This window comes from Diabrotica virgifera, chromosome 2 (genome assembly GCF_917563875.1).
Source record: "Diabrotica virgifera virgifera chromosome 2, PGI_DIABVI_V3a".
Lineage (NCBI taxonomy): Eukaryota > Metazoa > Arthropoda > Insecta > Coleoptera > Chrysomelidae > Diabrotica > Diabrotica virgifera.
This window is the reverse complement of record NC_065444.1, coordinates 98371591-98395526: the sequence shown is the minus strand read 5'-3', so window position 1 is coordinate 98395526 and position 23936 is coordinate 98371591. Positions and strand designations below refer to the sequence as shown.

Genomic DNA, 23936 nt, shown 5'->3' with positions numbered 1-23936 from the left:
TTCTTTTGCCAGGATTGTTACTGCTTCTTTTAATATTTCCTTGTCTCTTCCCATAAGAACTAAATCATCTGCATATGCAACTATTTGTGTTAAGGCGTGGGCTATAGTTCCTTTTAGAGCAGCATTGAATAAAATAAAGAAGGCACGTTAATTCAACTCCGTAACCAGGATGATTCTAAGGGGGGGTTACAACTACTGGAGGGTCTCTGGGGGTATGGGGTATGAAATAGTAATGGTAATGGATATAGAGCTCAAAGTACATCCCAATGGGGGGGTTATAACCCCCAAAACCCGCTGGTTACGCCGCTGCGTTAATTCATACCCTGCGACAGGAAATGACACCTAAAGATGAAAAGGGAGACACCTTAATTAAAAAGAAAAACATTTGGAAGTGGTACCTTTAGTCTACCTCTAAATGACCTCATACCTAGCATAAATGGTCCATATTATGAGATCGATAGTATAAGACATGCATGTAGGTATTGTATACTATAAAAATTCATATAAGGATTTCTAAAATAGATAATAACAAATCGCTGAAAATAATAAAAAAATATTTTTATTTATTCTAAAATATCGGATTAACTTTAAAACCATTTATTTTAAAAATTCCTTACAAAACTCTTATAGAATATACTAAAATAAATTGTCTAACTTAAAAATGATTAGAAATGCCAATAAAGTGCAACAATGAGACACGGAATCAATAGAAACTCTGCCAAATGTTGATGCGTAAGTCAACGTCCTTTGTCAGCTCTCGCAACCGATAACTCGCATGATGTGGCAACACCGACCTACTTCAGCTGTTCAACGCTGTTACTAGGGTACAGAATCAGCTGATATCATTCAGCGTTTAACTGGGCATCCAATCAGCTGTGTCTGGGCATCCCCCACCCTCGCTCATATCTCCATGGCCTCCTACCGCTAGCCGGTTTTCATTTTCTGCTGTTTTACTTCAACACTACCCGGCTGACGTTACGTTCGCGCTCCGGCGCTACAAACAACATTAGTTTATAGTTGATAGCTTAGTTTTAAGACAAAAACAATGAATTGTGAACTTTAGTATCTAAAGATCGATCATTTCGGAATATTTTTCTTAGAAATTTTTTTCTCTGACACATATCTTGGTGAGTGACAATAGTTTTCCAGCGACCGGCGAAATTTCAGTGTCAGTTCTTTTTCTTGTTCAAGTGATTTTACTCTGTTTTCCAAAATTCCGGTTGCAAATAGGAGCCTCGAAGTGGTCCGGGAAGGTACCACAATGGGGCAAATACCGCAAAATGTAAGTATTTACATACATTACTATCAAAAACATAAACAAACAGGCTCTTTGTAATCGCATGTTGTTTATTATTCTTACCGAAAACCGGTTTTTCGATAAGAAATTGACATTTACCGGTACCCGAGCGGCATTCAGTTAATGGCCCTTTGTTCTTGGTCTTTGTATACAGCTGAGACCCAGCTGAGGTGTGGTCATATGTCAAATACATCCCTTGATTTATATTTAACATTCGTTTACAATATTCGTCTGTCACGTAACAGTGTCTTTTAGTACTTTTGTACATTTTCCACAAGAAATTCAAACGATAGTCGGGGATGAAGCCTGTTTATTGATTTTCTAAATCCGCTGTTACTGGCACTGCTTTCCCTTTCACTTTACAGGATTTCGTGTACCTGACAATAGATTTTTTATTTAGATACTGATTAATTGAAAAGAGTAACGAGATTATATCAGTTTTCTTGAGCATCAATGTTATAAAAAATTTGTTTGTCAAATGTTAGGTCTACGATAATTTTTATATCCAATATCTAAATACCTACATAATATATTTAAATAGTTATTGTTAAATAACTAAATAACATTTTATAGAATGTCATTATGTTTCTAGCTATTGTCATTAAATTTTACCGATATTAACATTTACTAACTTACGATACAATTGACTCACACAACAAATTTCGTGATAAGTCAACTATTATTTTCAATATTATTATAATAATATTATTATTATTCTTCTTCCTGTAGTGCCTATCCGTTTCGGATGTTGGCAACCATCATGGTAATCTGTACTTTGCACACTGCTGCTCTAAAAAGATTTGTGGTTGTTGTGTTGAAGCACGTACGTAGATTTTTCAGCCAGGAAATCCTTCGCTTTCCTGGTCCTCGCTTTCCTTCTACTTTTCCTTGCAAGATTAGTTGCAGCATTAGTGATCGAGGTATTCGATTTTGGTTGTTTTTATTTTGATTTACACCTCTTTTTCTTTTTGCATTCTCAGCAAAACACCCTCATTAGTAATGTGGTCGGTATAAGATATCTTCAGGATTCGACGATAAAGCCACATTTCAAAAGCCATTTTTTCAATTTTCATTATATTAGAAGGTATAAATTTATCTAGGATACAAAACTAAATTATACAGTGAGTTAACCATTTTATCAAACAAGCATTCTGCTTCTTCACACGTCATCCCAATGACCCTCACCCTCAGCCTATCATGCATAGGCTTTCTTGTAGCCTATGCAGATCATAAAAACCTTGGTGAATGTCTAAACTCTAAACGAATCATCAAATAAAGCTCTCTTGGGTGCCACTATAGTATGCGGTCTACCTTTGCGTTTCTGCTATAACTTGCGGTCCACCTGTACTGCTAAACAACATCATAATCTTTTCTCCGAAGCGTTTGCACTTGCACACAATAATGAAAGGCAGCAAAGCGTTTGTAGGCAAAATGTTTGCTAAGTAGTTAACAAACATTTTCAGGACTATACAATAAACTTATTTCTTTAATATGAATTGTACTAAAACGCTATTATACAGATAAATAACACCATAATTTTCTTGGTTAAGGTCCCTGCATAACTTGTTTAATTATTAGTCCCCTTCCATTTTACATTTATTTTTCTCCAAATGTTCATTACTTGTGAATAAATATTTTTTCTATAAGGGTTTGCTTGCATTTCATTACTTTGCGCAATCCTTTCGGGAATTTTGCATAGGTAGACCGCAGCCTCGGGGTAGACCGCATACTATAGTAGCACCTATTCTTGTGTGAACACACCGTTATGGAACCCCAATTGTTTTAAAACATGTAATATGAACCTAATTGTTCGGTAGGCTCTGCATTATCCTTCTTTGGAGTAGTGATGTTGAAAAAGTAACTATTCGTTACAAAGTACTCGTTACTTACAAATACCGAAGTAACGATTACTATACAGAGAGGCAAATCGTTACTTTGATTACTCTGATTACTTGGTTACTTCATACCAATCGTATTAGAGCGAGTAACGACTATTGTATCTACTTTGATTACTTACTTCTTTACTTCGTACCAATCGTATCAGAGCGAATAACGACTATTATATCTACTTTGATTACTTTGATTACTCTGATTACTTCATACCAATCGTAACAGAGCGAGTAACGAGAAAATCGTAACGACTATTGTATCTACTTTGATTACTCTGATTACTTCGTAATTCGTGAAGGTCGTTATTATATCGGAATACCTATTCAAAATACCTACCTACTGAGAAATACGATTCTCGTTATCATTACCAGTACTCAAATGCAAAAGTAACAAAAGTAATCATAGTAATCAAATCATTTTTATCCCTCAGATTGGTGAATGTCGTTGTTATATCGGAATACCTATACAAACCTACCTACTGAGAAATACGATTCTCGATATGATTACCGGTACTCAAATACAAAAATAATAATAGTAATCAAACTAACGAATACTAATACTGTAAATGATTATTTTATTCAAAATACCTACCTACTGAGAAATACGATTCTCGATATGATTACCGGTACTCGAATACAAAAGTAACAAAAGTAATCATAGTAATCAAAGTAAAGAATACTGTAAATGATTACTTTATACAAAAGTAACGATTTGTAACGAATACTCGAAAGTACATAACTATAATCAACATCACTACTTTGGAGTTCGATTTTGACATGTTTCGGGATTCCTGTTGTGTTCATTTTATCCAATAATTCTACCAAAAAATCCAGATTGGATATCCAAATATTTCTATTGGATAACCTAATATTCATATTATTGAATATAAATATATTCAGCCTTATGTGTCCAAAATTGAACATAGGTCTTCTATTTTCTTCCAGTTTTGAAGATCTTGATTTACCTAAATAGGATTTTGTGTACCTGAAATTAGATTTTTTATTTACTGGTGATTTGAAAAGAGCAGCTTGAGATTACATCAGTTTTCAGTTTAATATTTAGTAAGTATACCGGCAAAAAAGCACAAAAGATGAAAAACGTATTAGGTAAGTTGTGAGATAAAAAGAAATGCAACTAGTCGAGCTGGGAAATTTAGCGATATTAACGTAAAAATTTACATTATATTGATTGTTTTCCACCTTTAGACGTATCGGACGAGTTTGGCAACTGTCACAGTGACAGTTTTAATTGACATACTCCTCTGATACGTGCAAAGGTGGGAAACAATCAATATAATGTGAATTTATATGTTACTATCGCTAAATCTCCCAGCTCGACTAGTTTCGTTTCTTTTTATCTCACAACTGAATACGTTTTCCATCTTTTGCGCTATTTTGCCGGTTATTAGTACGCTCATCACTCTGAAGAACCTGATGAACCAAGTTGAATGATGTGCTGGATAACGAAATTAGATTTTTTATTTACTATATTGAGCATAATATTATAAAGTGTTAAAAAATTTGTTTGTCAAATATTAACGCGTAGGATAATTTTTATATCCAAATAATATTTTTAAATACTTATTTTGTAAATAGCATTTTTATAGCTATTGTCAATAAATTTTACCGATAGTAACATTTACTGTAACCTACGATACAACAATAATTGACTGGTACAACAAAAATGTCGTGATAAATAATTCTAAAAGTCAATTATTTTCAATATAGACCAGGGCGCATCTGTAAAAATATTAGTACATTTGGACGTTGAGAGGTGACTCAAATTTTTTTGCAGAAGTTGCTTGAAAATAAATCAAGTAATAATATTTGAGTTATCCTCCCTCTCAAAAAGGTCCGGAACATTGTTTAAATAATCAAAATATCAAAAAATTAAGGAAAGATTCGATTTTTTTCTTGGTGTTTTGATTATAACTTTAAAAATATTCATTTCCGAGAAAAGTTGTACTGACATAAAAGTTGCGTAATTAAATTTGCTACAATATAGAATTGGTACAAAATTTAAAAAATAGTCACCCTTGTTGCAAAATAGCAATAATTGTGAAAAAAAACATACAAAAACAAGTATTCGCATTTTACGTTTTTCACCTATTTATGCTACACTTAGGACCTTCATATTTCACCTAGAAAAACTTTATGATATATTAAAACAATACTGTAAATTTCATCAAGATCGGTTCAGTAGATTTTGCAAAATAAATTTTGTAATCCAGCTTTCGTAAAAAAAAAATCATTTTTTCAAAATGTTACAGGACTGAAAATAAAGCAGATAGCAAGTTGAATTTTTTTTTTGCTTATAGAAGTGTACTGTACCTTTCATTTGCAATTTTGCAAAATTAAAATAGATTAACACAACGGCGTCAGGAATTTTTTTAAATAAACATTAATTATTGGTGCTACGCGCAGGACAGCGGATAGTTTGCTCTGATTGGGCATTCCAATGACCTTTGATAATGATTGATACATTTTAATTTTTACTACATTTCGATATAAATAAATAAATTTGTTTATTGCAAAATAAAAACACATACTCTATCCTTTGAAATACAGTGGAACCTCGATAACTCGGATTAATCGGGACCGCGGCCGATCCGGGTTATCGAAAATCCGGGTTAGCCGGAGAGCATTGTAAAAATTAATAAAATACGGTATACTTATAGATAAAGTCCGTTATAATTAAAATAACATGAAATATATATGCACAGTACACATCTAACTTACCTATTATAGTTGTATATTGTATAGAGTATAGTATATACAGTATAGATAGAGTATTGTTCATTTCTAGGTAAAAAAAACTCAGTCAGTTTCGGTTGTGTCAATTTCGTCTGCCATCGGAAAGATGTTATGTTATTTAAGAACAGAATTGTTTAAAGTTTAAAAGACCATTGTTTTAAAAATAATATTTTAAGACAGTTGAAAATAAATAAAGGAATAAAAGGTGCCTGTTGTTTGCGATAGCCCGATAATGGATAATGATCGTCGCTCTGCCGCCGTGTGCCATGAGTCATTTTTACCGTATAGTTCAAATTACACGAATACCCATTATCTCTCAAATATTATATTATGATCCAAGCCAAGTTTTATCAATGAAACTCGATATTTTTAAGACATTCCAGAAGCGGCTACAGATAAAATGTTTTAACATAATACATACATTTTTATTGTTGAAATGTTTGTCTGATGAAAATCGGTCCGGGTTAGCCGGACTTCCGGGTTATCGGGGGCCGACTTATCGAGGTTCCACTGTAATACTTTTATTAGCAAAAACTTTCTTTGTTCATATATTTTAACTTAAAAAATAAAAGTTTATTATTTTTAAACATATGCAATGTTTAAACAATATTTCACAAACAATAATAAAATTAGTTTGATTTTTGTGGAATTAAAATATTAAAATACAACAAAATATAGAGTAAGAAAATAATATATTAGATAAAGATTGGAAGAAATTTTGATGGAAATCAACTTCGAACACAGCTGTCCTGCGCGTAGCACCAAAAATTATTGTTTATTTCAAAAATTTTCTGACGCCGTGGTAATTAATCGATTTTAATTTTGAAAATTGCAAATGAAAGTTACAGTACACTTATATAAGCAAAAAAAAATTCGACTTGCTATCTGCTTTATTTTCAATCCTGTAACATTTTGAAAAAATGAATTTTTTTTGCGAAAGCTGGATTTCAAAATTTATTTTGCAAAATCTATTAAACCGATCTTAATGAAATTTACGGTATTGTTTTACTGTATCATAAAGTTTTTCTGGGTGAAATATGAAGGTCCTAAATCTAGCACAAATGGTTGAAAAACGTAAAATGCAAATACTTGTTTTTGTATGGTTTTTTCGCAATTATTGCTATTTTGCAACTAGGGTAACCGTTTTTTAAATTTTTAACCAATTCTATATTGTAGGAAATTTAATTACACAATTTTTATGTCAGTACAACATTTCTCGGAAATGAATACTTTTAAAGTTATAATCAAAAAACGAAGAAAAAAATCGAATTTTTCCTTCAATTTTTGACATTTTGATTATTTAAACAATGTTCCGGACCTTTTTGAGAGGGAGGATAACTCAAATATTATTATTTGATTTATTTTCAAGCAATTTCTGCAAAAAAAAATGCGTCACCTCTCAACGTCCATCTCAAAACAGATGCGCCCTGGACTAATATACCTAACTCTGAAAGATATAAATTTATCTAGGACACAATACTAAAGTATAATATGTAAATACCATAAGGAATAAATAAACGCTGTGTCTAGGTACACGCTAACGTGTACGCAAATAAAAAAGTTAGGTGCACGCTTAAACGTCATCAAGTCAGTGTCGTCATTATTTAGCGTGTACTATGACTGGGTTTTTTGGTACACGCTAATTTGAGCCGCCTGTATGCTGTCGTATTGTATCTGTAAGTACAGTTGAGTCCGCGAGTCTTTACCCGTGCGTCATTAATACCTGGCGAGATAAAACACATACTTTTTATTTAGCATCATTCTCTTCCACGCATGAAACTCATGACAAACCAGCTGCCGTTTGTTATTAAGTAAAAACACATTTTATTTTTATGAACCATCTAGACTCAGTGCATTGAAAAGAGATAGGTACAAAAAAAGACGATTCGGTATGTTTTCATATTTTAAGCACAATTTGTTTGACGTTTCTGCTTTGTTTACTTTTATGGCTGTCAGTCAGTTGAATTTTTTGCGGTTTTTGTCGAATTTTTGCGTTTTGAAGTTTCTTTCTATTACACAAACAGTTGTTTTCACAACTAATTTTATATTGGGCTTTGAAATTTTAAGGTAAATAATTATATCTTGGCAATTAATATTTAAAACATACAAAGCTAACGTCATTCACACAGAAAAGAAATGATTGTGTTTAGATTTCCGTCAAAGTGAATAAAATAACAAAAATAAAATATGTTATTGAATTTTTTTATAAATTGTTTATTTATTAATCAATAATAATAAAATAATTTATTAAGCTACTTCAAATGTAGCTGTAATTCTGCACAAAAATTTTGAAGCAAAACTTACATTTGACATTCTATATATTTGATAACGTCAAATTTTATAATAAAACCCGTAATCGGAACAGTAGCCACTTTCTGTCAGTTGTTGTTGCGTGAAATAGATTTCCGACTTATTTCGTATGCTTTAAATGATGACGCACGGGTAAAGACTCGCGGACTCAACTGTATCGCGAGTGTCAGAGTGTGGTTAGAATTTAGAATTTGTCTAATCGTTATGTTTACACTTTAATATTGATTTGTAAAGAGTTTCCTTATTTTTTACTTGTTTTTGTTTAGTGTTTTTTTTAATTAACTATGGAGTGTGGACAATTATTTAGTTCTTTTAATGAATTTAAGAACATTCTAAAACAGTATGAAAAAGATAAGAGACAAAAATTCGTGATTAAGAGTAGCAGAAGTAATAAGATAAAATATACAGGGCGATTGTTTAGTGTGATAAAGCTCAGTAGATCCGCTATAGTAATAGATAGCAATAAAAATTAGTAACAAAAATTTTAGCAAACTTTGAGCTTCATATTACAAAATTACTAAAATTAGTTAGAATGTTACAGGGCGTTCGATAATATAGTGGCAGACCAAACTTTTATGTTTTTAAGTGGAACATCCTATATTTTATTTTATGTTCGAAATCTTCTTAACTTCCATATCACAAAAATATAAAGGTTTATTATGTTATACAGGGCATTTACAAAGTTATTTTCTATGAAAATCGTAACAAGTTCAACTCGCTGTATAAATAAAAATAAACACCACAGCAAAAATAAACACCAATATAAACAGGTATAATTAACTTACGTATAAAAATTATTTTAGCAGTATTTTGTATATATTATCATGTTAACTAATATTTATTTTGCTAACCTGAATATATACTTTTATATACATATTGTTTTATTACAATTAAGTTTGAAACATCTGAATATTTTTACTTCCCTTCCCCTTCCTTGAATAAAAATATTTTCTATCAAAGAAACAACAAACACTAAACATATCAAAATAGCGTGTACCAAAATATAAAGTCACTGCGCACGCTAAATAATGACGTCACTGGCTTGATGAAGTTTAATTCGCGTGTACCTAACTTTTTTATTTGCGTACACGTTAGCGTGTACCTAGACACAGCGATAAATAAAACTAAACTAGGTGAAAATCAGTGAGTTAATAATTTTATCGAATAACTATTCTTCTTCTTCACACGTCATCCCAATGAATATTCTCAGCCTATCATAGGCTTTCTTGTAGCCTTATCATCACATCATCTTTGCCTTTGCCATTATCCCTATGCGGGGTCGGCTTCCCTAATTGCATTTCTCCATGTTTCTATCTTGGGTCATATAACATCAATCCCCTTTACCGACATGCCCTGCCGTAGCTCCTCCCCCAGGTCTTCTTTGGTCTTCCTCTCCTACTTCTTCCAGGAACGCGCAGTATATTTTTCCGTTTCTTTATGTTAAAGAAAACTCATGCCCCCTTCCACAAAGGTGTGTAATTCTGACTCAAGCCCTTAAGGCTTGATGATAATAATTCATAATATGCATTTCATGTTGTAGGTATTCAAAGCTTTTCGGGTAGTCATATATTTTTTTTATTTATGTAGCTTAAATGCCTCGACAACTGGGGCCATTTACTGGTACAGTTGAGTTCGTAATCAAATTATAGTGTAATAGACCGGACTCTCAAAGGAGTTTCGTTTGGAAAAATTGCAGACCGGATTCTGACTTCTGAAATGTATTGTTGTAACCCTGGACTTTGATTTCACAGATGTTGCCAGTCTGTACTGTGGTTCCCCCTCCCCCCACCCCACCCGCTCCAATACTTCATAATATATTTTTTTTCAAACAATTCTACAGACTGTACAATAGCACCAGTAAAGTTAATTTTAAATTTGGATCGATCTCTTAAATATGACCTACATAACAAAAAATGAATCATAAAAATCGGTTCATAATTGATGGAGTAATCTCGTAACAAACATAAAAAAATCATACATATAAAGGCTAAATAATTGAATATTCACATGTTTAATTTAACTTTGTTTTAAATTCTTGCAATCATTATTGACACATTTACACAAAGATGTACAGTTTAAATTTTCTTTTCTACAAGAACATGACATTGTGTGACAGTTAGATTTACATTTGCATGGGTTAATTAAAGAGATAGGCAGAGCATTTTTTGTCATTTGCTTTGAATATAAGTTTCCTTCTCGTAGCTCATAGCCAAATTTAAAGAAATCAATGGGCTCAAACATTAGTTCAGAAGAGTATTTCCAAAGATATATTTGTGCTGATGCTCTTAAACAATGTAAATACAACGCATCGGAGGCACATATAACTCTTGACAAATTTAAGACAAAGCCTATGTTTTGACATATCAATTTATGTCGAAGTTCTTCGGCTGTTGTTTGATGTTTGGAAATTAGGTAAGTGCAAACTTTCTCCACATCTTGGAACTGCTGCCTTGATAAAAGCCCATCGCCCAACGTAAGGAGTGCGTTCTGAACAAAATTAAGCTTCGCGGCACTTAGCATTTGTTTTTTCGTACCTACGCGACTTGTGGTATCACAGCCGGTTAAAGAGTGCAATGCAGGAAGAACATTACATACATTTTCACCAAGAGACTGTGCAGCCAAATGACACCCAAGGAAACGGTTCTTCTTTCGTGATCCCTCAAACCACAAACCCCGGCACCCTAATTTTTCAAGTTTATGCCAGAAATAAATACCTAACACAAATATGTCTGTGTCAGGACTGAGGATGATAATTTCTGTTTCAGTATTTTGTTTCACGCCTTGAAATATATGACAGAATATTCTGCAATCAGCCTCTAAGTGATTAGATTTTAAATTAGTAACTTCAGCGAAAGAACCTCCTTGCAATTTATAACATTTTGTAGGATCGTCAAACCCACCACAAATATATAGCTCTTTTCACTTACTTCTGCATAAGTGGGAGCGTACTTACAAAGAAATTTTACTAATTGTAATTTGTTTTCAGTGCTAGTAAAAAAATCTTTGCAATCAGCGGGGATTTTTGTCAATGGACTGGTAATCATTACTTGTTTTGTGTTTCGTCCTTTTCTTCGTAACTTTGACTCCAAAAACTTAATCGATATATCATCATACCGATCAAATACCACATCAATTCGCGTTACGGAAGTTTGAGACAAAAATGCCGTTACTTTTTTGAAAAACGCTGCTGCGAAATCTCCGAATGTACTAAATTTATTTGTTTGTATTTGATACACGAGTGCCGTGCCATCTACAAGATAAATTTTTGGGTTTAGTACAATATCTTGTGAAGTGCAATTGCTATTTTTTTCAATTTCCAGAGCTAAACTTGACTTCTGCGATTTTCTATAAAAACCATGTTTATGAAAAATATATTTTGGATAATCCAGTATTTCGTGTGATGCAAGTTCTTTAATGTCAAAATCACGTTGAGAAGCTAACATGAATGATTTTTGAACTTCTGTAACATCTTTTGTATCTTGATATTGTTTATTAGAACTTGTCATCTTGCTTTTGGTAGGTTGGAAATTGAAGTTTAAAAATTTATTTCTTGTTATGGTATCAAATACACTTTTTTGTTTTAATTCAAAACGTGCTTTATCAAAATCTTTAATCAGACGTTCTCCCGATTCTTTGATATTAAGAAGACATTCTGAGGTATCTTTATCAGCCAAAGCACCAGTATGTATGTTGTAGAGTACATTGGTCTCCCCATTAGATTTAAATGGATTAAAGTCATTCAAAATCGAAATAAGATTTTGAATATCTTTTTCATCTCTAGGGATCCTTGATTCACTCCACTCAGTATGTACCCTTGAATCAATATCACCCGTAGCATCTGTTTGCATTCCAAGATATGACAGTAGTGTGGAATGAATTGAGTTTTTGAAGGGATACAGAAGGATCCACTGTTGCATCGCTTCTTTATTTTGAGTTATACCAATCAGGCCTCCAGTTACGGCCGAAGACCGATTCTGCGACTGCACTAGAGCCAAATCACAGCCAACAGAATTAAACTTTCCCATGGATCGCTTTACTGAAAGCATTCCGCGTCTGAAATCATCCACGATATCTTTAGGCAATTGAATCATGTCTTGTAAGTAGAGTGACAGTCCACGGACATAATTTGTGTGGTTCATTTTATAGTGAGAAATGTCTCAGGCTTTGGTTCACTCACTAACTGTCCGGGCGAATCGCAAAACAGACACACTAGTTCACTGGGTCTTTTTCTCTTTAAATTCATGATTTCTAGCGACATTGTCTCAACAAAACATATTACTTTAATAAGTAAATAACGTACACAATCGAAAACATTAATATTCGGCGATGTTTACGCGTCGACTGGCGTGCACTATACAAGCTGGCAAGGTCGCGCCCGAGCACAAAGGCAAACTAGGGAAGTGGGCGAGGCGCGCAAGGTCGGAACGGCAACGCACCGCGCTCGCTCGTGGCAACAAGTATTTTCATACGGCTAAAGGTACCAATAACACGTATCAAAACTCAAATCACGGTCGGCAATTTTTGCAAACGATTATCCGTTTCGAGCCTGCACTATAATGTGTAGTTTGTGTGTTGATTAAATGTCTTGGTACTTAGTAAAGTCGACTTCATTGTCTTTACAAACAGACGCTAATTGTATCCGAACATCTGCGGTCCCTCCGATGACGGATGAGTACCGATACCACAAGGATAGAGATAGAAATATTTCCTACCCATCTGGAATTCGACCTCACAACCCTTGGATCCAAAGGTAGACTCTCTTACCATTGAGCCACAGAAGGGGGTTAGTCATGTTATTTTCATTTTTATAAATATTTGTAGAAAACTGATACGAGGTAATTGTTCTGCTCTGACCAGTCCTGTATAAAGACCTTTAGAATATTCTGCCAGAAAAACTGTGGTACGTTGATACAATTACACATTTGATAAAAAAGTTCATAATCACATTTCAAAAAATGGCAATTTTCATTTTTGTCCAGTGATGCCTTTCTTCATTACATATCATTTTCTTATTGGCCAATAGCGATAATGTTTATTGCTACATCGTATATATTGTTGTGATCTTGATTATTGATATGAGATAATATTTTTATATTTCATTTAATTTAATCAATGCATTAATAATAATCTAATTAATTTACCAGATCACATATCAATATGTTTTCAATCTCAGGGCTTTTTATAAAATTAATTACTTACATACGTGGCTTCTAAGTATTTCTTAATGGTTCCTAATCGGGATAGGAAAGAAAAGAGTAAAATAATAACACATATGGGTTACAATTGTAATCAAAATATTGTTTATTTTATTTAAATGGCAATCACTGCTTAATATTTGCTATATCTTATTTTTCTTAAACATAACATTTACACATGGGAATCTTATTTTCTTTTGATTTCCAATTGAAAGTTTTTATTAACATTTAACTATTATGATTTATTAGCAACAATTCTATTTAAGTTTGATGAAGCTTTTCTGATATTATTGATTATGTTTCTTCAATTTTAAATGTGGTATTTACTACGAAAAACCCATACATTCATGTCCAAACAAATGAGACTGACCTTTTTCTGGTGCACTGAGAATGTCTTCACACAAGACCCGTTTCCTGCTATCCTTGGCTGCAATCCAAACCTCGTCCTGGCTTCCAGTAATGTTCTCCTCTGAAACTAGCTCGTATAGCTCTCGTTTCCTGCTTCTGTCGTGATACTGTGTTCTACCTTTTTCGAAACTGCAATCAGCTACCGGGAACTCTTGGCTCAAGGAGGTTCTTTTACTCTCAACCTGGCCTACCTCTCGTTCTACGATAGATACTTCACACTCACGGAACTACACAGGCTTTCTCACTCTCCGTACACTACCGTCTACTACTCGACTTCACTTCTCGACAGCTCAAAACATTCTGATCTCTATTTGTCATTCATTCCCCTGCTTTCTAAATATCCCTTCCAGATTCACAAATCAAACTTCCACCACCAACTCTCATTCGCAGTATTCCTCAAAACCAATTTTTAAACTTTCTAAATATGCTTAATGGATTTCAAAGAAAATAGTTAATTCCCATTCTAAAATTACTTTCTACTATATACAAATTTTAATGACCTACTCTCTATTTCCACTTAGTCTTATTTAGCATCGGCTAATGATCGATCCTTCCGCGAACAAACGATAATGGCCTATTATCGATTTCACTTGAGTCTTATTTAATCACTTCTTAAAATTAAATATAACAATTTGTTGTATACAGGTTGTTTTAAATTTATATGCCCGTGGTTGAGAAAATTGAAAATATTTTATATTAAATTGAATTCTGTTTATAATTATCAAAATTTAATTTTCATATCAAATAGAAATATAACAAATCCCCGCCTTGTATTCGATAAAATTTATCTGCTTTTTTAAATAAATTTTCTCGAGGCAAAACCAACTCCCTGTATATTTCCTTACTTTAATCTACGTCTTATATCCTAACTTACTATCTACTTCATGGAATTCTGTATTTTATTCGTGATATTTGTATACATCGTGAATATTATAAATTCCTCGGATCTTTTCCGAGTTCCTGTGCCTCAACTCATAACTATTTATCCCATTTTCATTATTCACGATGTACGGGCCTTCGAAAACAGGCATCAACTTTGCGCAAATGCCCCCAGGAAGATTTGATACTCGTAATGCCCTCACGAGTACTTTTTCACCCTTTTGGAAAGTCACTGGTCTTCTTTTTCTATTTTGTTCCTGTCTTTGGATATATTTTTCGTTGCTTCGCCGTAATCTTCTCTGTACGGTTTCAATCACCTGGTGATATTCTTTTGGCTCTTGGTCTTCCCATGGCCTTATCGGCAGTACACCCTTCATGATGTATTCTGGGGTCTCTTTTGTTACTGTGCTCGGAATTGTATTTAGATACCTTTCTATTTCCGCCATTTTCCTGTCCCAGTGGCGATGTTGACCATCTGTTGCAATGCGGAGAAATTTCGTCACTTCCTGTATGAATCGTTCAGAAGGATTACTCTGTGGATGCCTGATGCTGACAAAATTTGTCTCTATTCCTCGTTCTCGAAGTTGTCCCTTGAAACGATCATTTCGGAAATACGTTGCATTGTCCAGTAGAATCTTTTTTGGTGTTCCTACTATGGCTATAAAATTGTCGATTTTTCTTAATATTTCTTCCCCCTTTGTGGTGCGGCAACTATATAATTTTACGTATTTTGAAAACACATCCACCATTACCAGAATATGTTTGTTCCTTTTAGTGGTCATAATTAGATCGCTTAACATATCTATTGCTACAATGTCTAGTTTGTTTCGGGCTTCAATATTTTTGGCAACATTTTCGTTTTTGAAATTCCGACTCTTATATTTTTGACATACATCGCACTTCTGGGTAATTTCCTTTGCAATGCGGTAATCCTGTCGGCTTATGTAATTTTCCCTAAAAACGAGCCAAACTTTTCTGCTACCGATATGCCCATTGTCCTCATGTAATTTCTTTATTATCTTTTCGGCCAATGTCTGTGTCACTAAATATAGTTCCTTTCCGTCTATTCTCTTAAAATATATGTTATTTTCTACTTCCGCTCTTCTTTTCTCTCTTTCCTCTAGGTCTTCCTGGTTTGTCCTTATCTCATTTAAAGAATATATCCCTTCTTCTTGTATTAATCTATTTAGTCCCACCTGTAGAGTAATTGTTTCCTTTTTTCCGGTGTCCTCATCCCGTGTTAGAGCGTCGGCTATTATGTTGTCTTTTCCTTTTATATATCGGAACTCAAAATCATACTCCTGTAATAATAGAATGCCTCTATGTATTCTATTATTTACTAATCTATTCTTCATGATATGTACTAAAGCTGCATGGTCTGTTTCGATTGTGAATTTTGCTCCCAATAAGTAAAACCTCAATTTGTTTACGCAATATAGTACACTGGCAAACTCCAATTCTGTAACACTATATTTTCTTTCATGTGTTTTAGTCACTCGAGATATAAAACATATCGGTACTTCTTGGTCGTTTTGTATTTGAGACAGAACTCCTGCAAATTTTTGTATGGACGCATCAGTTCGGAGTATAAAAGGTAAATTGTAAATGGGGTGGTATATTTTCGTTCCTTTTGAGAATTCCCGTTTTAATGTTTCGAAAGCTTCCTCCTGTTCTTCTTTCCAATTCCATTTTATTCCTTTTTTAAGCAATTTTATCAGAGGAATTTCCTTTTGGCTCAAATCGGGAATCAGCTTTTTAAAATAATTTATCGTGCCAAGAAAACCTCTCAATGTTTTCAAATTCGTTGGTCTTGGGTATTCATCTATGAGCTTGACTCTGTCTTCGGCTAATCTTACTGTTTTGGTGTCCAATTGAAAACCCAAATAAATGACTTCTTTTTGAAAAAATTGACATTTTTCAATGTTTAATTTCAATCCCGCTGTGTCCAATTCTTTCAGAATTATTTCTATGTGTTCCAGATGACTCTGAGTATCTTGTGAAAAAATTAATAAATCATCGATATAATGAACTATGAAATCTTCATGGCGATTCAAAATGGTATGTAGAGCTCGGACGAGTGCAGCACAAGCACTCTGCAATCCAAATGGCACTACCTTAAACCGGTAGACAATACCATCAATAGAAAAAGCGGTGTAGTTTCTACACTTTTCAGCTAACGGTATCAACCAAAAACTGTGTTTTAAGTCAATTTTCGAAAATATGTGTGACCCGGTGATTCTTCCAAAAATGGCCTCGATGTTTAGAGGTGATTCATATTGTGATACAGTGTGCTGGTTGATATTCCTGGCATCTAAACATAATCTCAATTCTCCATTGCTTTTCTTTACTATCACAATCGGGTTAACATACGGTGAATCACATCTTTCGATGATTTGATCTTCCAACATTTTATTTATTTCTTCTTTCACCTCTTGTCGATACTTGTATGGAATCGGGTAAGTCTTTGATCGAAAATTTCCCAAGTTTTTCACCTCAAATGAATGTTCGTACTTTTTAGCCACTCTGTTTTCCTCATTGATCAAATTTTCGTAATTTCTTAACATCAACCGCAATTCTTTTTCTTTCCCTTCTCCACATATCAATTTTCTGTCTTTTTTTTCAGATTCTTCACACATGTTTACCGTGCATTCCGCATCCTCGTTTGCATATACCTCCTCTTCAAATACCACTGTTTCAATCATATTTTTTTCACTTTCATTTTTTTGCTTTATTTCTTCTTCTCCTGAGCTCGTCTCTTCTTTTGAGGAATCCCAGGTTTCCTTTGTTTCTGATACTCTCAAATTTTCTTCTTCTGGGCTCAACTCTTCTTTTGAGGAGCCACAGGTTTCATTTTCTTTTATCTTTTTCTGACCTTTTCTCCTTTTTTTTCTTTGTCCTTGCTTCGCTGCCAAATTCATTTCCACTGTTTGTTCTTTACCTGATTCGTCCGTATTTTGTTTCTCATGTTCCTTGTCCTGTTCTTTTTCTTCTTCTTCTGTTAGTTTCATCGTATTATTTTTAAAATCTATCACTACATGTTTTTCTGCCAATTCGTCAACTCCTACTATCATGTCATGTGACATGTTTGGCATTATTACACATTGTAGTGCATACATTTTCTTACCCAGTCGTACCATTACTCGTATGCCTTCATTTATAGTTGCCAATGTCCGTTTGTTTGCGCCCACTAAATTTACCCTAGGTATTTTGTAAATTAAATTTGTTAAGTTAACTTCTTCTATTAGTTTTCTGTTGACCAATGTTATTTCAGATCCAGTGTCTATCATAATTTTAATTGGTTTCTCGTTGATAAATCCATCCACAAATTTTAAATTAACTCCATTTTTCTTTTCGTTGTTTCCTGCCAATTTAATAAACTCCTTGGGGTGACAAAAGATTCCTGTTTGATTTTTGGTTTTTAGTGAGCGCCGTCGTGAAAAGACGCCGGTTGCTCATCGTTGTTTATATTTTCGTCATAATGTCTCTCTCCGTCATATTCATCTGTCTGGGTATTATTTACTTCTCTTCTATTTTCTCTTGGTCTGTCGGATCTGTTTCGGTTTTCTCGATATCCCTGTTCATTTTGTCTACCATTATTTCTGTTTTCTTGATTTGAGCGTGTGGTGGTTCTATTCTGGTATTCTCGATTTCTGTCCTCATTCCATTGCCTATTTCTTTGTTCATAATTTCCTCTTCCGTTGTCTCTATTTTCGTTTTCCCTTCTGGGATTAAAATCTCGTCTTGTATAGTCCCTCCTATTTTGATTTCTATCTCTGTACTCTTGTGTTTCTCGGGGCCTGTAATCTTCTCGCGACCTTCTTGATTTTCTTTCTCTTAGACGTGATTCTCTTATTTGTAGGAATTGGCATAAACTATCTATGTCTTTGTAGTTTTGCAATGTGATATGGTCTTCCAGCGTTTCCTCGAAATGTCTTGCAATCAGTTCGACTAATTGTTCCGATGAGTAATTATATTGTAAATGTTTTGCATTATTGTAAATTTGCAAAGCATATGTCCTTTCTGATACACCCATCCTATCATTGTATTTCCCATTTTGCAATTCCTTGTTAATTTCCAATTGTTGGACTTTTCCCCAGAAATAATTCAAAAATTTTTGTTCAAATTGTTGCCAATTGCCGAATTCTTCTTCTTTGCTATCGAACCATAGGCTTGCTTCATATTTGAGATGGTTTCTGATAGTTTCTTTTGCTGTTTCGAAATTTCCGATGTGCTGTATTTTCTTTTTCAGGCTATTTATGAACGGCACTGGGTGTAATCTTCTTACATCCCCGCCAAACCTTATCTTCACGTCATCTGTGCTATGTATAACCATTTCTCTTCTTTCTCCGACATTTTGTTGGGTATTGATTTCCGCAATCTTTCTTTCCACTTCTTCTATGTCTGCTTGAATAGCGTTTTGCAACTTGTTTTCCAAACTTTCCATTTCTTTTTTCTGGCAATTCGTTATCTCCTTTATTTTATTTTGAATTTTCATTTCTTGTTCTTTCATCTCGTTTTTCATTGTTGTTAAACATCCTTTTACTTCCTTTTCTATGCGTTCCTCCATTTTCTTGTTGTTCTCTTCTATTGCTTGTTTCATTTTTTGTTGTGTTTCATCCATTTTTTTATCCAATTTTTGTTGTGTTTCATCCATTTTTTGTTGTGTTTCATCCATTTTCTGTTGTGTTTCATCCATTTTTTGATCCAATTTTTGTTGTGTTTCATCCATTTTTCGTTGTGTTTCCTCCATTTTTTGATCCATTTTTTGTTGTGATTCATCCATTTTTTGATCCACTTTATCCATTTTCTTTGATGTTTCTTCCTGATTTTTATCCATTTTTTGTTCTATTCTTTGTGACTGGAGTTGCATCATTTGTAATAATTTATCTATTCCTGATAATTCTTGCTGTTCTGATGCCATGATTGTCGTGTCTAAAATATCTTCTTGGTCTGAATTATTCTCTTGATTTGAATGTTCTTTTTGTTTTTTGTTGTCTTTGCTTTGGCTTCTTGTCACAGACATTTGTTTTCAAGAAGTACTGTCCCCGCCAAATATGAAATTTTACTAGTATGTTACCAAGACGACTTTTTCTCACCCAAATATTATAAATTGTCAATAAATATATCAAATGTAAATATCGTAAAAATAAAATATTAAATCAGTTATGTAAAATTTGTACCTAAAGAGATCTAAAATTTTATGTTATCAAATGTAAGTATCTCACTTTTTACCACAGGCATATAAATTTTCAAATACCGGCTTTACTCTTTCTATCCTTCAAATTTGCCACTAGAAATACTTAACAATGCTTTCCACGTTGGACGACAGTTGTTGTGATCTTGATTATTGATATGAGATAATATTTTTATATTTCATTTAATTTAATCAATGCATTAATAATAATCTAATTAATTTACCAGATCACATATCAATATGTTTTCAATCTCAGGGCTTTTTATAAAATTAATTACTTACATACGTGGCTTCTAAGTATTTCTTAATGGTTCCTAATCGGGATAGGAAAGAAAAGAGTAAAATAATAACACATATGGGTTACAATTGTAATCAAAATATTGTTTATTTTATTTAAATGGCAATCACTGCTTAATATTTGCTATATCTTATTTTTCTTAAACATAACATTTACACATGGGAATCTTATTTTCTTTTGATTTCCAATTGAAAGTTTTTATTAACATTTAACTATTATGATTTATTAGCAACAATTCTATTTAAGTTTGATGAAGCTTTTCTGATATTATTGATTATGTTTCTTCAATTTTAAATGTGGTATTTACTACGAAAAACCCATACATTCATGTCCAAACAAATGAGACTGACCTTTTTCTGGTGCACTGAGAATGTCTTCACACAAGACCCGTTTCCTGCTATCCTTGGCTGCAATCCAAACCTCGTCCTGGCTTCCAGTAATGTTCTCCTCTGAAACTAGCTCGTATAGCTCTCGTTTCCTGCTTCTGTCGTGATACTGTGTTCTACCTTTTTCGAAACTGCAATCAGCTACCGGGAACTCTTGGCTCAAGGAGGTTCTTTTACTCTCAACCTGGCCTACCTCTCGTTCTACGATAGATACTTCACACTCACGGAACTACACAGGCTTTCTCACTCTCCGTACACTACCGTCTACTACTCGACTTCACTTCTCGACAGCTCAAAACATTCTGATCTCTATTTGTCATTCATTCCCCTGCTTTCTAAATATCCCTTCCAGATTCACAAATCAAACTTCCACCACCAACTCTCATTCGCAGTATTCCTCAAAACCAATTTTTAAACTTTCTAAATATGCTTAATGGATTTCAAAGAAAATAGTTAATTCCCATTCTAAAATTACTTTCTACTATATACAAATTTTAATGACCTACTCTCTATTTCCACTTAGTCTTATTTAGCATCGGCTAATGATCGATCCTTCCGCGAACAAACGATAATGGCCTATTATCGATTTCACTTGAGTCTTATTTAATCACTTCTTAAAATTAAATATAACAATTTGTTGTATACAGGTTGTTTTAAATTTATATGCCCGTGGTTGAGAAAATTGAAAATATTTTATATTAAATTGAATTCTGTTTATAATTATCAAAATTTAATTTTCATATCAAATAGAAATATAACAATATATAGTTATTGCTAACGATAGTATTATAGTTTATTTAAAGCGTTTATTAATACATTAAATACAGCCTTCAATTATTACTTAATATTCTTTGCATATATATAACAGCTGACTTTTATTGTCTAAGGCGTCTTATTTTTTTAGCAAGTCTTTCTACTGTGATTTTTATGTCGTTTCTGTCTACTCCGCTAATGTTTTCATTGGATATATATATTTCTTTTTAGTTCTGTTCTTTAGTATTTCCGTAGTAGTCTTGTTATATTGATTTGTTTGTTAAATTTATGTGGTTTCCTGCATATAACACTTCTTTTCCTGTATTTACTAAGTTATCGTTTGCGGCTTTGTGAAATTGTCTATTTCACAAAGCTGTTCGTCTACAACTAGATTTTAAACGTCTCCAAGCGCGTAATAGTGATTAAGGTCCATGCTACCACGCCACATAAGACAACTGACCATATATCAGATTAAACCATGTATTTCCGAAGTTGAAGTTTCAAGGTAATGTTACAGAAGAGTGACCTAATTTTTAAGTTGCACGAGCCATCTCAATTCAACATTTTATCTCTTTATCTGGTACTACTTAATTGTTCGGGACTTTCGGTAATTCCACAACCTAGTTATTTAGAATTTGGTACTTTTTGGCTTTTTATCTACATATTTGTAATTGTGTATTTTGATAAGGTAAGCCATTGTATTTTGTTTACGCATCCAATTATAATTTTTTCATTATTGACTCATTATGTCCTTCATATTTTTGTTTCTCCTTTGATTTAATTAAAAATTATTAATGGATATACAGGGTGTAACAAAAATGTCGTGTCATAAATTAAATTACTTATACTGGGACCAAAAATAGTTCGATCGAACCTAACTAACCTTAGTACAAATATGTGCACTAAAAAAAGTTACAGCCCTTTGAAGTTACAAAGTGAAAATCGATTTTTTCCAATATATTGAAAACTACTAAAGATTTTTTATTGAAAAAGGACGTGTGGCATTCTTATGGCAGGAACCTCTTTAAACAAAATAACAGTGACATTTGTGCAAACATAACAATTTTATGGCTTAAACTTCTTCAAATTTTTGACAATTATTATCGTGGTACCAATCAACACAGTGTTTTTAAAACTTTTTTGCCTCTTAGCACTTTTTCGATAAGCCAGTTTTTATCGAGATATTTTAAAAATTTGTAAAATTCACCACATACATATTTGTAAATGGTTAAGTAATATTATAGAGGCTTAACCATTTAGGTACAAATATATGGTGGATTATACAAATATTCAAAATATGTATTATAAAAACCGGCTTATCGAAAAATTACTAAGACAAAAAAATCTTAAAACATGGTGTTTAATTAATGTTAACACAATAATAATGTAACTGGAACGTACACAAGAATTTAGTGGGTTCTTCTGTTAGTGCTTATTCGTTTCGAATATTGGCTATCATTCTGGCTATAATTATTTTATTAACTGATGCTTTAAATATATTAGTTGTTGTTGTGGAGAACCATTTCCTCAGGTAGGTGTTCTGCCGATATCCATTCTTATAAGGTGACCTGCCCAGCGCAATCTTTGTATTTTTGCATAATTTGCTATAGAGGGTTCTCTGTAATATTGGTATAGCTTGTGGTTGAACCTTATTCTCCATATACCATTGTCACAAACAGGGCCCAGTACCCTAACGTTCAAGTGAGGAACGTGTAGCAAGAATACTACACGTTCATTTTCAATAAAAAATCTAATAGTTTTCGATATATTGGAAAAAATTGATTTTCATTTTGTAATTTCAAAGGGCTGTAACTTTTTTTATGTACACATTTGCACTAAGGTAAGTTAAGTTCAATCGAACCATTTTTGGTTCCAGAATATGTGTTTTAATTTATGACCTTCCTTTTTGTTACAACCTGTATATTCTCTAAAAAGTATTCCTTAAAATAATTTGAATAAAGCTTATTCGGAATAAAATCCTTCATAATTATACACATGTTCCATATTCTTACATAATTTTTATTTGAACAGCATAAATGTCAGTTTGGGATAATTTATAGGCACTTACTTAAAAATGATCTTGAAAATGAGGCTTTCCGACCAATATCTTCTGCATGTGTGAAGTATCTCATTAAATATGCACAAATTGCCAAATCTATAATCCATAAAACTGAAGGCAGCTGTTTCAATAATCGTAAATTATTACAGGCTAAGTGTTACATATGGTACAAAAAAAAGCACTTCATTTAGAGGACGGTTGTGGTTAGTCCACATTGGTGACACTGAGTTCCTTAACACAAAATTAAATGTCTGGTTTTTTATAGAACTTTTGGATATCTGTTTTAGTCAAAAATACATACTGAATACTGTCGCTAATGTTAGTCTTTCTTACTTAGTGAGTATGGCAATATCTGCCTTCACAATTCCAATATTCTAACACACTGGAACAACGCTACTATGATCCTATTATATAAAGCAGGAGACAAAGCAAATTTAGAGAATCACAGACCGATTATCCTTCTCAGCCGTACATATAAGTTTTTTACGCGAATAATAGTTAAAAGAATGGAAAG

The 23936-nt window shown here is 33.0% G+C and overlaps 1 protein-coding gene across 3 annotated transcripts in view; it reads left to right on the top strand.

Annotated features, from left to right (window-relative positions):
- The first annotated feature begins 940 nt into the window (after nucleotides 1-940).
- LOC114333341 (sestrin homolog) overlaps nucleotides 941-23936 on the top strand; it is a 388509-nt gene continuing 365513 nt past the window's right edge. For 2 of the 3 annotated variants that reach the window (XM_028283201.2, XM_028283203.2), the window contains exon 1: nucleotides 942-1282. In XM_028283201.2, the coding sequence (XP_028139002.1) occupies nucleotides 1262-1282 (21 nt within the window). In that variant the 5' untranslated portion in view covers nucleotides 942-1261. Of the gene's footprint in view, nucleotides 1283-23936 lie in introns of all 3 variants that reach the window. The other variant, XM_050642743.1, reaches the window with a different exon arrangement.